At 48.2% G+C, this 12,179-nt stretch overlaps 1 protein-coding gene across 3 annotated transcripts in view; it reads right to left on the minus strand.

Moving 5' to 3' along the window:
• The window catches only part of NKAIN1 (sodium/potassium transporting ATPase interacting 1), a gene marked incomplete at its 3' end in the record, with an annotated part of 62,111 nt that extends 54,969 nt beyond the window's left edge, over positions 1-7,142 (minus strand). For all 3 annotated transcript variants that reach the window (XR_014528296.1, XM_083512256.1, XM_083512257.1), the window contains exon 1: positions 6,318-7,142. Coding sequence is in view for 2 of the 3 variants with exons in the window: in XM_083512256.1 (XP_083368382.1) it covers positions 6,318-6,371 (54 nt within the window). The remainder of the gene's footprint in view (positions 1-6,317) is intronic.
• Positions 7,143-12,179: the final 5,037 nt, after the last annotated feature.

Consider the following 12,179-nt stretch of genomic DNA (forward strand, 5'->3'; position numbering starts at 1 on the left):
CACACACACACACACACACACAGAGAGAGAGAACACCAGGGCAGTGATCCCGAGACGTGAAACACAGTGGTGTCAAGTGGTGTGGTGTGGTATAGAAGAACAAGGACTGAGGATGGAGTGAGTCAGCTGATGAGTCACAGAGCACATTTAAGACACGACATAAGAGGCAGATCCAATTATCAAGCACAGCCAACATCAAGGCAAAGAGGCTGCTGAACTGACAACAGCCAGCCACAAAGGAAGCTTCTGAAAGACTGCGAGAGTCTGAATCACATGGTATTTGGGAGATAAGGGTCTTCGGCATACGAAGGGCAGATGTAAAAAATGATCACGTCGAATGCATTTGCCACAGCAGTCCATCACTAAAGCACCTCGGCACAACCACTGTGTGTACCCTCTAGGTTCAGGAGGAGTGTGACTCTGGGGTTGGGTGATGAGCAAACTCCTTCGTGCCCTGCTAGTGGGCTTTGCCAAAAGCATCTGGTGGGCCACTGGGAGAAACAGAGAGCTAGACTAGGGGGACCTTTGGCTGGATCCAGCAGTACTACTCTTACAGGACATGAAAGTCAAGGGAAAGGTTCCAGTATTGAGGTGTGTGCCAAGACTCTCTCCTCCTGCTCTGGGATGCTTCCTAGAGTTAGATCTCTGTCAATTCACGTGTGAACTGACCTCCTGGATGGAAATGCGGATCAGAATGTAATTTATTAGCCTTCCGAATCTGACCTTCTCCAATTTTTGCAATATGGACCACAGATTTTTTTTTTTTTAAAAAAAGACATACTAAATGTCTGGGGAAAATCAGCTTGAGTGTTTTAGGACAAAATATGTTTAGAAATTCACCCACTGAGACAAAACAGCATTATCTAAATATGTATTTTGTGATGAAATGCTGATTTAAATATGAACATTCAGTCAGCACCTGGGATAGTTCAGTTGGTAGAACATGAGACTCTTGATCTCAGAGTCATGGGTTTGAGCCCCATATTGGGCAAAGGATTCCTGCACTGAGGGGGGTTGGACTAGATGACCCTGGGGTCCCTTCCAACTATGATTTCTTTAAATCATAGACAGAAAACTACGATTTCTTTAAATCATGGACAGAATGGACACATAGGTCCATAGGACTCAAACTGGAAATAGAGGGATCCCTTTACCCCTCCTCCAATCAAACCTTCCTTTTGCCAACGCTCCAGTGGTAACTTCAGGACCTGTGAAATGGTGACCTGCCTTCTGAGGCAAAGACAACAACTTAAAAACAATAATTGAAACCTTCACTCAGTGCAGAAAAACAGCAAAACCCCGAAATGTAAAAACAGGGCCAGGATACTGTGGTATCATGTATCTCAGGGACCGAGGTAGGCTTGACCAGAGGTGGAAAATTTGGAGAAGGAAAAACAGCTTGCACCCGGTGCCCATTCCCCATGGCCTCTTGGGCATTCATCCACTGTCCCCAATAGCATGGTGGTGCTTTGGTTTTGTTTTAATAAGTTTTCAAAAACAACAACATACAAACAAAACCAAGGGGGGAAAACATGGGGCCTTAAGTACCACCTGATTCCGTATGTTCCATCATGATTACCCAGGATCCTCTGGTGATTTCTCAGCACTAGAGACTGAGTGTGGCAGGGCTTCCCCTGTGGAACTCCCTACCAGCAGAGGTTCAGCAGCAACCATCCCTCCTTTTGAAACCTTTTGCGTTTAGATGCACCTTTGCAATGTGAATTTTGTCACAGTTCAAGGACAACATTCCAGCCAGGCAAACACACTTGAGGATAGCCCAGTGTAGTGCTGGTGAGGGTGTGATGTAGCCTGGGGAGAGGGGTGCAGATAGGGGAGAGTCCTGAGGGCCTGACAGAGAGGCTTAGAAGGACCATGTTTGGTCCCAGGGCTCAAAATTCCCCTTCTCTGACCAACACTATGAGAGCAGAACCTGGAATCGTTCCAAATATTGCTGGACTCCAACTCCCATCCCCCTAGACCAATGACCATACTGGCTGGGGCTGATGGGAGTTGGAGTCCAGCAAGATCTGGACAGTCACAAGTTCCCCACTCCGCCACGAAGCCACAACCCTTCTCCAGTTTTAAATAGGAAAGGCTACCCCATTTTCATCTCTGTGCATTAAGCTGTTCATGTGGATGCATTTGAATGCTCTCTGTATACATGAGCAGGGAAGCTAGAATCAGTGCAACAAGTGGGCAAGGCTCTGTGTGCTCACGTCCCCCTCCATGCATTCGGCTAGAATCGAGAGAGATGTTTCATTTGATCAAGTCCAAGCAAGGGGAAAATCAATGATGCACCCAGCAGCAGTAATTTTCTCTGTACCCAGAGCAAGTTGTGCAACTCGACTCTGACCATATTTACTAATGCACCAGCTTAAAGTGGAATTGCTTCCAAGCAAATTTGCTTAGGGCCGCAGTTTTAATCTCCCTGCAAAGTGTTGAGACATACTCTACAAGCAAGTTTCAGCACAAAGAGCTGTTCACAATTTCTCTTTCTTACGCTTACTAATGATGGGGGAAGGAGTCTCCTCCTCCTCGCCTCAGTCCTCATACAGTTGCAGGAATGGGCTGCACAAGCTTAAAAGTGCCTCACAGTATCATAGAAATGTAAAGTTGGAAGGGACCCATAGCTGTCAACATTTCCCTTTTTTTAAAGGGAAATTCCCTTATTCTGAATAGGATTCCTCACAAGAAAAGGGGAAAGTTGACAGCTATGAAGGGACCACAAGGGTCATCTAGTCCAACCCCCTAAAATGCAGGAAACTTTTGCCCAATGTGGGGCTCAAACCCACAACCCTGAGATTAAGAGTCTCACATTCTACCGACTGAGCTGTCCACTAGTGCAGATTTCACTCTGTAATAAAAGTTTCCCTGGGTGCATACATTGAAAGGCAACAGATGCAAAGCATACTTGGACAGATCCGCTCCAGCCCAAAACAGCTATAAAACCTTTCACAGGCTCTCTTTTTCAAAAGACAGGATGGTGTAACAGCACTGCAACCAGGGAAAACTGGTTGTAAGACTCCACTCGGCCATGAAGAGCTGTAGGTAACCTTTAGCCTGTCATTCACATGTGAGCACTATACCAGGGGTGGGAAACCTCAGGCCTGGCGGTCAAATGCGGCCTCCCAAACCTCTTGGGACTCTGATAGGCCACACCCCATTCCACAGGCCACACCCATGAGTGCTTCTGGTCTAGCTGGAACGTGTCATTGAACTGTGATATTGCCTCTTGCCTGGAAGGAGAACTGGCAGTGTGTGTGTGTGTGTTATCCCTGGGAATCTCTGACTTAGAAACATAGAATTGTAGAGTTGGAAGGGACCCGACTTCTGCATGCTTGGAATGTAACCTGTTGCACAAAGCTAAAACTTGCATCCGTTGCCCTGTCTACGTTTGCACCTGGCCCCATTGTGTAACCCCCAGGAGGTTTCCCACAAGGGAATGTGGCCCTCGAAAAAGGTGTAACCAGGAGCTTAGCATGGGGAGGGGGTGAACCTGTGGCTCAAGAACTGCATGCGGCCTGCAGCATATGTGGGGGGGGGGCAAAGGGAAAGAAAGGGGGCAGGAGTTGCTGGAGGAGGAAGCAGACAGAAAATCCAAAATGGGTGGAACAATGGAAGCAGGAGTGGGGAGCCCTCTGCAAGCCATTAGTTCAGACCTCTGGCAAGAGTGATCTTCCCTTCCCCTGTAGTCAGCTGTGCAGGGAGGAAGATAAAGAGTAGCAGGAGAGAAAGGGTGGGAGGGGGGGGGGGGAGAGAGAGAGAGAGAGAGAGAGAGAGAGAGAGAGAGAGAGATGCATGTTGCTCCATGCACTTTGGGTTTTGGCCTCACCCATCACCATCTTGTGGCCCATGAAATAATAATAATAAAGGGTTCTACACCCCTGGATTAGCAACATGTGCAGACAACCCTTGGGCTCATCTGTTTCTCTCTCTTCTTTGGGCACAGCCACAAGGAGATCATTGGCTTTCACTTTTGTTTTCAGCTAAATGTGGAGACTCATGCTCACACCCAGGTAAACTGTGACCACCGCGCGCACAATGAACCAAGACAACTTCAAACCACAGTGAACGATTCCTGACATGTTTCACTAAACCACAGTTAACACTAAGCACAGATCAGACATGAACAGTAACCACGGCTAGCTGTACACAGGAGCAAATGCTTGCATGCTGTGTCTTGCGGCTGTGCTGGAAGAGGGATCACTCTCTCATGTCCGTCAACGCAGACTAAGCTGTAGCATTACACACAAACCAGGTGACTCTCTCTCAGCCTAACCAATCTCGCAGGGCCATTATGAAGATAAAATCATAGAGGAGATAACATATATGCTGCCCTGAGCTGGAAAAGTAGGATAAATACAATTGGCAACTGGCAATACAGATATGTGCCAAGTATTATGCACTCCCATACAATTTTTTTGAAGCAAATTGTCTCATGTAAGCCTGAGCACTGATCAAGACAGGCCAGGCAGCTAATGTATTTTGCATGAGAAAGAACTAAAGAACTTTCATGCAAAACTGAAGGACAAATAGCAATACACCTTTTGTTGGATCTCTTGTTGCTGCTTTGCTTTTTAAGTTCACATCTGGCTTCCAGGCAATATCAACGTTACACAATATCGACATTACCCAAGTCTCATTGATATTCCCCATAATAGAAGCATGAAATCACAGCATTCCACTTTTGCAGAGGCATTAACCCCTGTAATTCCTGTATAAATAGGAAGATCAGCCTTTCTAGAGTCTTAATCGACCCAAGCATTCCTTTTGTCTGTTTGCTTGTAGGCTGTGTGGCTGTTTTAACATTGCCCTGGGAATGTTTTTAATAAAATAAAATAAAAAATTGCTTGGCAAATATTGTTGGGATATTTCCTGGTTTTTTCTTGCACTAACCAAGACTCGGTTAAGTCTGAATTTCATGGGGAACCCTTTCTCCCTCTGTTAACTTTATTATCCATTACTTAGATTGCACACCTATCTGCCTGTACTTTGTAAAATTCTGTGCTATCTAAAATTAAAACACAGGCAAGACAACAGGGGAAGGGGAAGCAGGTGTGGGTAAATGGAGGAATACAAGTTTGTGTCCATAACACATAACCAAGCTTATTTGTTTATTTTTCTTAGAAACCCATCTCCATTTCTGTTATGCGTCCTGATTCCTGAAGCATCCATTATTTCCAGTCCCACTTCTTTCCTCTGGTCCCAAGATCCAGGATGGATCTTTGGCCAACCACAAAATGAGGGGGGAGCAGGGTGGACGGGGCTTAATAATTACAGAAAAGAGGGAATGGCAACAACTAAAGGTGCAGGAGTCCTGTCTAGGGGCTTCTCATACGCATCTTGTCTGGAGATAGTGCTGAACTAGATAGATCTAGCAAAACAACATAAAGGTGGAAGGGGGAAAGAGAGGAGTTATGTCATTCTACTGAGCAGACTTTTCCCTATCCTAGATCCAAAACTTGAGCTATTCTTTTCCTGCCCACCTTCACGGTGAGTACCTGCCACCAGCAATCCTAAAACACACTTAGTAGGGGAAAGGTCACAGCTTACTGGTAGAGCATCTGCTTTGCATACAGAAGGTCCCAGGTTTGATGTCCAGGAAGGATTGGGAAAGGCTCCTGCCAGAAAACTTGGGGCAGCCGCTGCCAATCAGGGCAGACAACATTGAGCTAGATGGACTAATGGTCTGCCTTAGTGCAAGACATCTTCCCCTGTAAGGAGCAAAGCCCCATGAAACACACCGGAATCGGCTTTTTAAATGACTGCTTCTGTGTGCGATGCTTGCATTTCCTCATCCACTCCAAAGCTAGTTAAAGTTTGAGCTCTCTCTTTTGCCTTTTCCCTCCACTCCGCCGGTGCCTTGACTTTTCCTTTTTTTCGTTTGTAAACCCGATGGCAAAGCCTCCCTCTTTTGGATTGACGCGAGCCGCTTTGGAGGACAAGAGTTGCCTGAGAAGGCGGACAAAATTGTAGGAAACCCACAAGTTCCCTGAAACAAGGAACCCTAACGCCCCACCCACATCACCATCCTTGGCAAGCAGACGACCCCTTCGCCCCACTCTTGAACCACCAGCAGCGCCCTCTCCAGCCCACACCTCTCCAAAACAGGGCATAGGGGGTGGGCTGGAGGAAGTAATTTCCGCCCTGGCCAGCCCCTCGTCAACCTCCCCACCGCCGGCCCGGGGGGGCTTGGCAGCAAGGTCACCCACCCAAAGAGGAAGCAGCGATCACACACAAACACCGAGAAGGTAGCACAATAGAGGAGCGAGAGTGGGGAGGGCGAAGGAGAAGGGGCCGCCCTCGCTCCGCCTTACCAGTTGCAGGCAGCAGAAGCCCACCAGCGTGCAGCGCCCGTTGCATTTGCCCATGGCCGCGCTGGCGCGGAAGCCGCCCTCCTCCGGTTGCAGCAGAAGCGGCGGCGGCAGCAGCAGCAGCCCTCGGCCTCCCGTTGCCAGTGACAACCTCACTCAGAGGGCGCCCGAAAGCAGCAGCCGGCAGCCATCCTCGGCCATTGCGCTTCAAAACCAAAACGGCCGAGCCTTGTCCTTCCCTGCGCCTTGGCGAGCCTGCCCGACGCCGACGCCTTTTGTCTGGGGCGAGCCTTCGAGTTTCCAAAATAGCAGCCCCCCCCAAAAAAAGATAAGAAGATCCACAGGGGCGTTTTATCTTCGCCCAGCGCAGCACTTCCGAGGCTGCTGGAAGCTGGAAGCCCCTCGCTCCATTGTAATGCGCGCGGCTAGGCGTGCGCGCCTTTGCTCCCTCTTGGATCAGAGCTCGCCCTCCATCTCCCGAGAGGGGAGCGGGGTGTAGAGGAGGGGGCGGCCCGGGGTGGGCAACACGAGCCGTCCGGGCTTTGCCCAATTTTGCATGGGGTGGGGGGTGGGAGTGCAGGAGCGAGGAGATCCTCTCCCGGCGCGCTCTCAACGAGCCCTCCTCGCCATTGTTTGCCCTCCTCGCCTCAAGACACACCCACGATTCCCCCTTGCGAAACAGTAACACTGAAAAGCGGCGTTTTAAAAAAAGAGGAAACAGGAAAAAGAAGGGAGAATCCGCGCCGTCGGGAAAAGACAATCGAAAGCGGCAGGAATAATACAAACCACCCGCACCCCACCCCCCGCACCCCCACAACCACGTGGCTCTCTGGCTGAGCTCTGGGCGTGGAGAGCCGAGAGATTCTAGCCCCACCACCTGAAGGGCCGCCCCACCTCCTCCCTCCCGCCGTCCAATAAAGAATAGGGATGTCCTTTATTACCCAACGAAGCCCCCGCCCACTCCTACAAGCTTTGTAGCTGCGGCTCTAAGAGGAAACACTGGGTGATGGGAAGCGTGTGGTAAAGTTGTTGTGGTGTTTATGTGTGATCCATCTCCCCATTTCTCTTTCCAAGGAACAGCCCTCAAGTAGTAACTAACTAGGGTCTAACTTATACATTTATTTATCTGTCTGCCCATGTACAGTAACTAGCAAGTACAGCGTTAATATTACTTATTCATATATTTTTAAAACATACAGTGCTATTTTTCTAGAAAAAGAGATGTCAGAACTCACCATGATCACCTCCCTCATTCTCTTAGAATGGCAATGGCACCCACCTGAGAGGTGCTGGAACTGAGTTCTGGCTGAAAAGAGCCCTGATTATATATCTAAAAAGTCAGAGCACTTTACATCCATCATACATGACCTGAGCTGGAACAAAGACTCCACCCTTTAGCTAGCTCCTGTGGCTACTTTCATTTTCCTCCGTTGCCAATTGGATCAATAAGCTGCCTCTTGGGGTCTGGACCTGGAAAGCAAGAGTAACCTTGCTTGATCATAAATAAGAATGGAGAGTCTTGGAAAATGGGAGGATATAAATGTAATCAATGAATGCAATTCAAAAAGCCACCTTTGGACAATACAATGTAGTTGACCAACCAAACTGTCAGACCATCAGGTGCAACATTTTAAGTTCTCCAGAACACATCAAGATAAGTAGGGAGGGAAAGGAACGTGAAGGAGCAAAGTGATGTTGACAGAAGTTCTTTAGCATTTTCTAACAGGTGACCTGTGAGATAAACTGAAATGAATAGAGAAACAGCTTCTGGTGACATGGGCTCTAGTCAACAACAGTTCATACCATAGATTTGTTGGCTTTTAAAGTATTGCAACCCTCTGCTTGCAGGCTTCTCATGGACCACTGTGGGAAATAGCATTCAGGATTAGATAGAGACCTTTGGCATGATAACACTCTTGTGCTCTTGCTTTCACCGTTACAGACCAGCACAACTACCCCTTCCAAATCTATCTTCAGGAATGAAGAACAATGTTGTTGTCCTACAACTCCCATCACTGCTGAGCACTGGCCATGCTGGTCCAACAGAAGCCATCAAGGCTAGAACTAGGGAAACAGATCTCTGGGCAGAGCTGTCCCATGTTGCAAGTCAGACCACTGTCCCATCTAGCTTTGGATGGTATGGTGCAGATGTTGACAGCACTGGAGAAAAAACATTTTTCTTATAGATGTTACAGCCATAACAAGAGGCTTTTGGACACGCTGTTCACCTGGGTCTGGGCTGGCTGGAGTCTTCTGCCTCTTCCATCCTTGCAGTCTTCAACACAAAACATAGGAAGTGCTTCAAGGTCATAAAGAGAATTCTGGAAACTAAGAGCATCCATGAGTCTCTGAGGAGGGATCATTTTGACATCTTTGCCAGGCCCTGCACAGGTCATGCGAGGCCAGTCATTCTCTTGCCTGACAGCATGATGGAAAAGCATGGAAAGAAACCCTGGAATTGGTCCATTGGCCCTGCCATGGTTGTGGGGACAATGCTTTACATAAGAGATCCCACAATTGCTACAGAGAAATTAAAACTTGAACAGCATTAAGGAAAGAGGTCGAAGCATGACTCTAGGCACCTGTCTGTTAAAAATGTATACCCCATTTCTCTGTCCTACGTGGGCATCTGGTACACAAGAATTTTAAAAAAGGAACAAATGTGAGATGTTCAGAACATTGTGTTTCTTTAAAAGTGGAGCAGCAGAGCTCCCCACCACCATCACAATATAGCCAAGGAATAGGAATTCAGCCATCAGATGTGCTGAAACGATATGGCTTTTTACCTGGCCTCGGAAGGAAAGAGGCCAACTAAGGCTGCCCTAAGAATGCAAGAAGAGCCTGCTGATCTATCTAGTCCGGCAGCCTGTTCACACAGTGCCCAGTCAGAGAACTGTGTGGGAAGCCCACAGGCAGGACCTAAGCGCAACAACACCTGCCTCACCTGAAGTTTCCAGCAACTGGTATTCAGAAGCATACTGCCTTCTGCTGCAGAGGTTAGAACACAGCCATTGGGGTTAGTAGCCAGAGAGTCCTGAGGCATACGGTTCCGTAGTCCAGTGATCCAAAAGGGACCATTTAATCTCACTGTCACAAAGCCACCTACCACATCTCTGCCAGAGGTGGAAGGAAGTAGGATCTCCATCAAAGGTCTGAATAGCAACCTCCCCCTGCTCCCAACACTCCCATTTTTTTAAATTTTGGGGTATTGTTTCTGTTGGGGTTTTAAAGTATGCATTATTTGTTGCTATTTCAGGAAGGAGTTTTTCTGATTGTGGAATGCCCGCTCCTATGTGCTGTTAAGGGGGGTTCTCCTGTTCCTCCAGAGTGGATTTGAGGGAGGCACTGAGAGTGGGTAGGGAAGGAGGAAAGCCCTATTGCGCTAGCAGGAGTCCTTGCGATGGGTTCTGCTAGCATGCCAAGTTATTTCAATTTGGACCACTTCTGTTGTTTTATTTATTAATTTGCATTCATTATTGCTGTTAGCTACTGTGGACATGATTCATGGGGAGATGGGGTATAAATCTTCCTGCTACATAAAGTATTTGCACTTTGACTCGAGTCTAGCAAACCAGTAGGGACTTGGGAGAGAATAAGGCAATATGTTTATGGCCAATGTGTGGAAACTGATCTACCGTGAGGCTGGAGGAAAGAGGAGAGAAGGAATTTTATTATCTTCCAATGCATGCAAAAACAATTATACCGCTTAGCGGTAATGATGGCTGTGGAAGTGAATAATGACAGGCTGAAATGAAAGTAAGTGTATGAGAGACACAGAACACAAATGTGCCCGCAGCTGCATTTTCAGTGCCATCGCCACATCATCAGCACAGGCAAGGGTGTGTGTGTGTGTGTGTGTGTGTGTGTGGTGTTGACGCCTCTCCCAGCCTGCTTCAGATTTCGCACATGCAAAGTCAGTCCTGGCACTGACAGTCATTTGGTGGGGAGGGGAGCGTCAGTTCTTGGATCCCTTCTAGGCACTGATCCTGTATCCAGTAAGGATTGGAATCTAGTTGCAGTGGAAACTGCCAGATGGATGCCTTTGTTCAGATAATAGCTTCCACTGGGCAGTTAAGTGCTCCCATCAGCACCTCAAAGAGGTGTAGCAATTGCTACAACTATCTGACATTGTGTCCCCCCCTTGCCTAGCTGGTGAGCAGGGGGGGGGGAGCAATATGGAGATGGATTCAAGCTCTGTGCTGGACCCAAATCCATGACTAATGGAGAAGCACGATCCTTTGTGATGTAAATTGCCCTGAGCCGCTGGCCTGTTGTTGTTGTTGTTTAGTCATGTCTGACTCTTTTTCCGTGACCCCATGGACCAGAGCACACCAGGCACTCCTGTCTTCCACTGCCTCCCACAGTTTCGTCAAACTCAGGCTGGTAGCTTCGAGAACACTGTCCAACCATCTCGTCCTCTGTCGTCCCCTTCTCCTTGTGCCCTCAATCTTTCCCAGCATCGGGGTCTTTTCCAGGGAGTCTTCTCTTCTCATGAGGTGGCCTACATGGTGGCAATTCAGTATGTCAAGTTCAAAGCCACACAAGCAAAGTCCAAAGGTCAGGAAACACAGTCCAGGGTCAGTCCAAGTTAGCCAAGCCTGAAGCCCAGCTGTCAGGTTACAGTCCAGAGTCAAACCCATAGAGGTCCAGGAGCAGCCAAGCCAAGGTCCACCAACATGGGCAGTTGAGCAGACACAGCATCTCAGCTCTGCTTCCCTTTGGTACTTTGCATGCTGATTGCAGCATCTGGGCTTGTCAAGGCAAGTGACCATCACCTGTTCTGAACCTGCTCCAGCTGAGGAATCACACCCCTCCTCTAGCAAGCCCACTTGGCCAGCTAGGGAGCTGGGTTGTGGGCCCTTGCCTGCCTCAGCCTCCTAGAGCACCCCTTGTGTGTTCATGGAGACAGAGGCCCCTCTGTTTCTGGTAATGAGTCTGGTAATGAGTCCTAGTTCTCTGGTTCCTGTGCACTGATTTCCATCCCCCCCATCTTCCATCACCCTGTGAGTACTTCCTTACCCACCCCTTGCTTGTCCCAGTGTGTCTCAGTCCTGGCTATGCCCTCACTGGGATCCTCTTCCTCCTCTTCCTCCTCTGCATCCTCTGCTAGTTCATGACATTAATGCTGTGCGCCTCTCCATCATATACTTAGGTTGTATAAGTGGGTAAATAAAACCATATATCTTTGGTGACCTGGATTCCCAGAAAACCAAGCCCTGAGTAAGTGCTTAGTCTCTTGCCACTTGGAGACTGAGGTAGCACATAAGAATAAAAATAAAATGCTACTTACCGAGTTTGCACTGTATAAGACTTAGACCCATCAAACCTGAGATACAGCATTATTGAAAACTGATCCCCCTGTCAGCTGCCATTTTGAACCTTAGACTATTAGCAATGCCTCCCTACTTTAATTTCAGCCAAGGGACCTTTGTTTATGCTAAGTTTTGTGTCTGTGTCGCAAAGTGGTGTAGGGAAGCTGCCTTCAAATATCCAAAGAGCTGTCATGCAGAAGATGGAGGAGACTTGTTGCTACAGAGAGCAGGATTAGACCCAATGGATGAAAATGGCAACAGAGCAGAAGCTTCCTAATGGCAAGATCAGTTTTGCAGTGGGAGGAAAAAGCCTCAGGAGCATAACATTGCAACGGAGCATGGCAAGTTGCCTTAGACTGAGCCAGATCATTTGCCCATTTAGCTCAGTCCCATCTGTGCTCACTGGCAGGGAGCATTCTCAGCCCCACCTGGAGATGCTAGGGATTGAACACAGGGCAAAGCTGATGCTTAACCACTGAGATATATGGCCTTCCCTTGGAGGTTGTGGGCAATCCTTGACTGAAGGCTAAATGGTCATCTGCTAGAGATGCTG

Source organism: Podarcis liolepis, assembly GCF_965112155.1.
Source record: "Podarcis liolepis genome assembly, chromosome: 7".
Taxonomy (NCBI): Eukaryota; Metazoa; Chordata; class Lepidosauria; order Squamata; family Lacertidae; genus Podarcis; species Podarcis liolepis.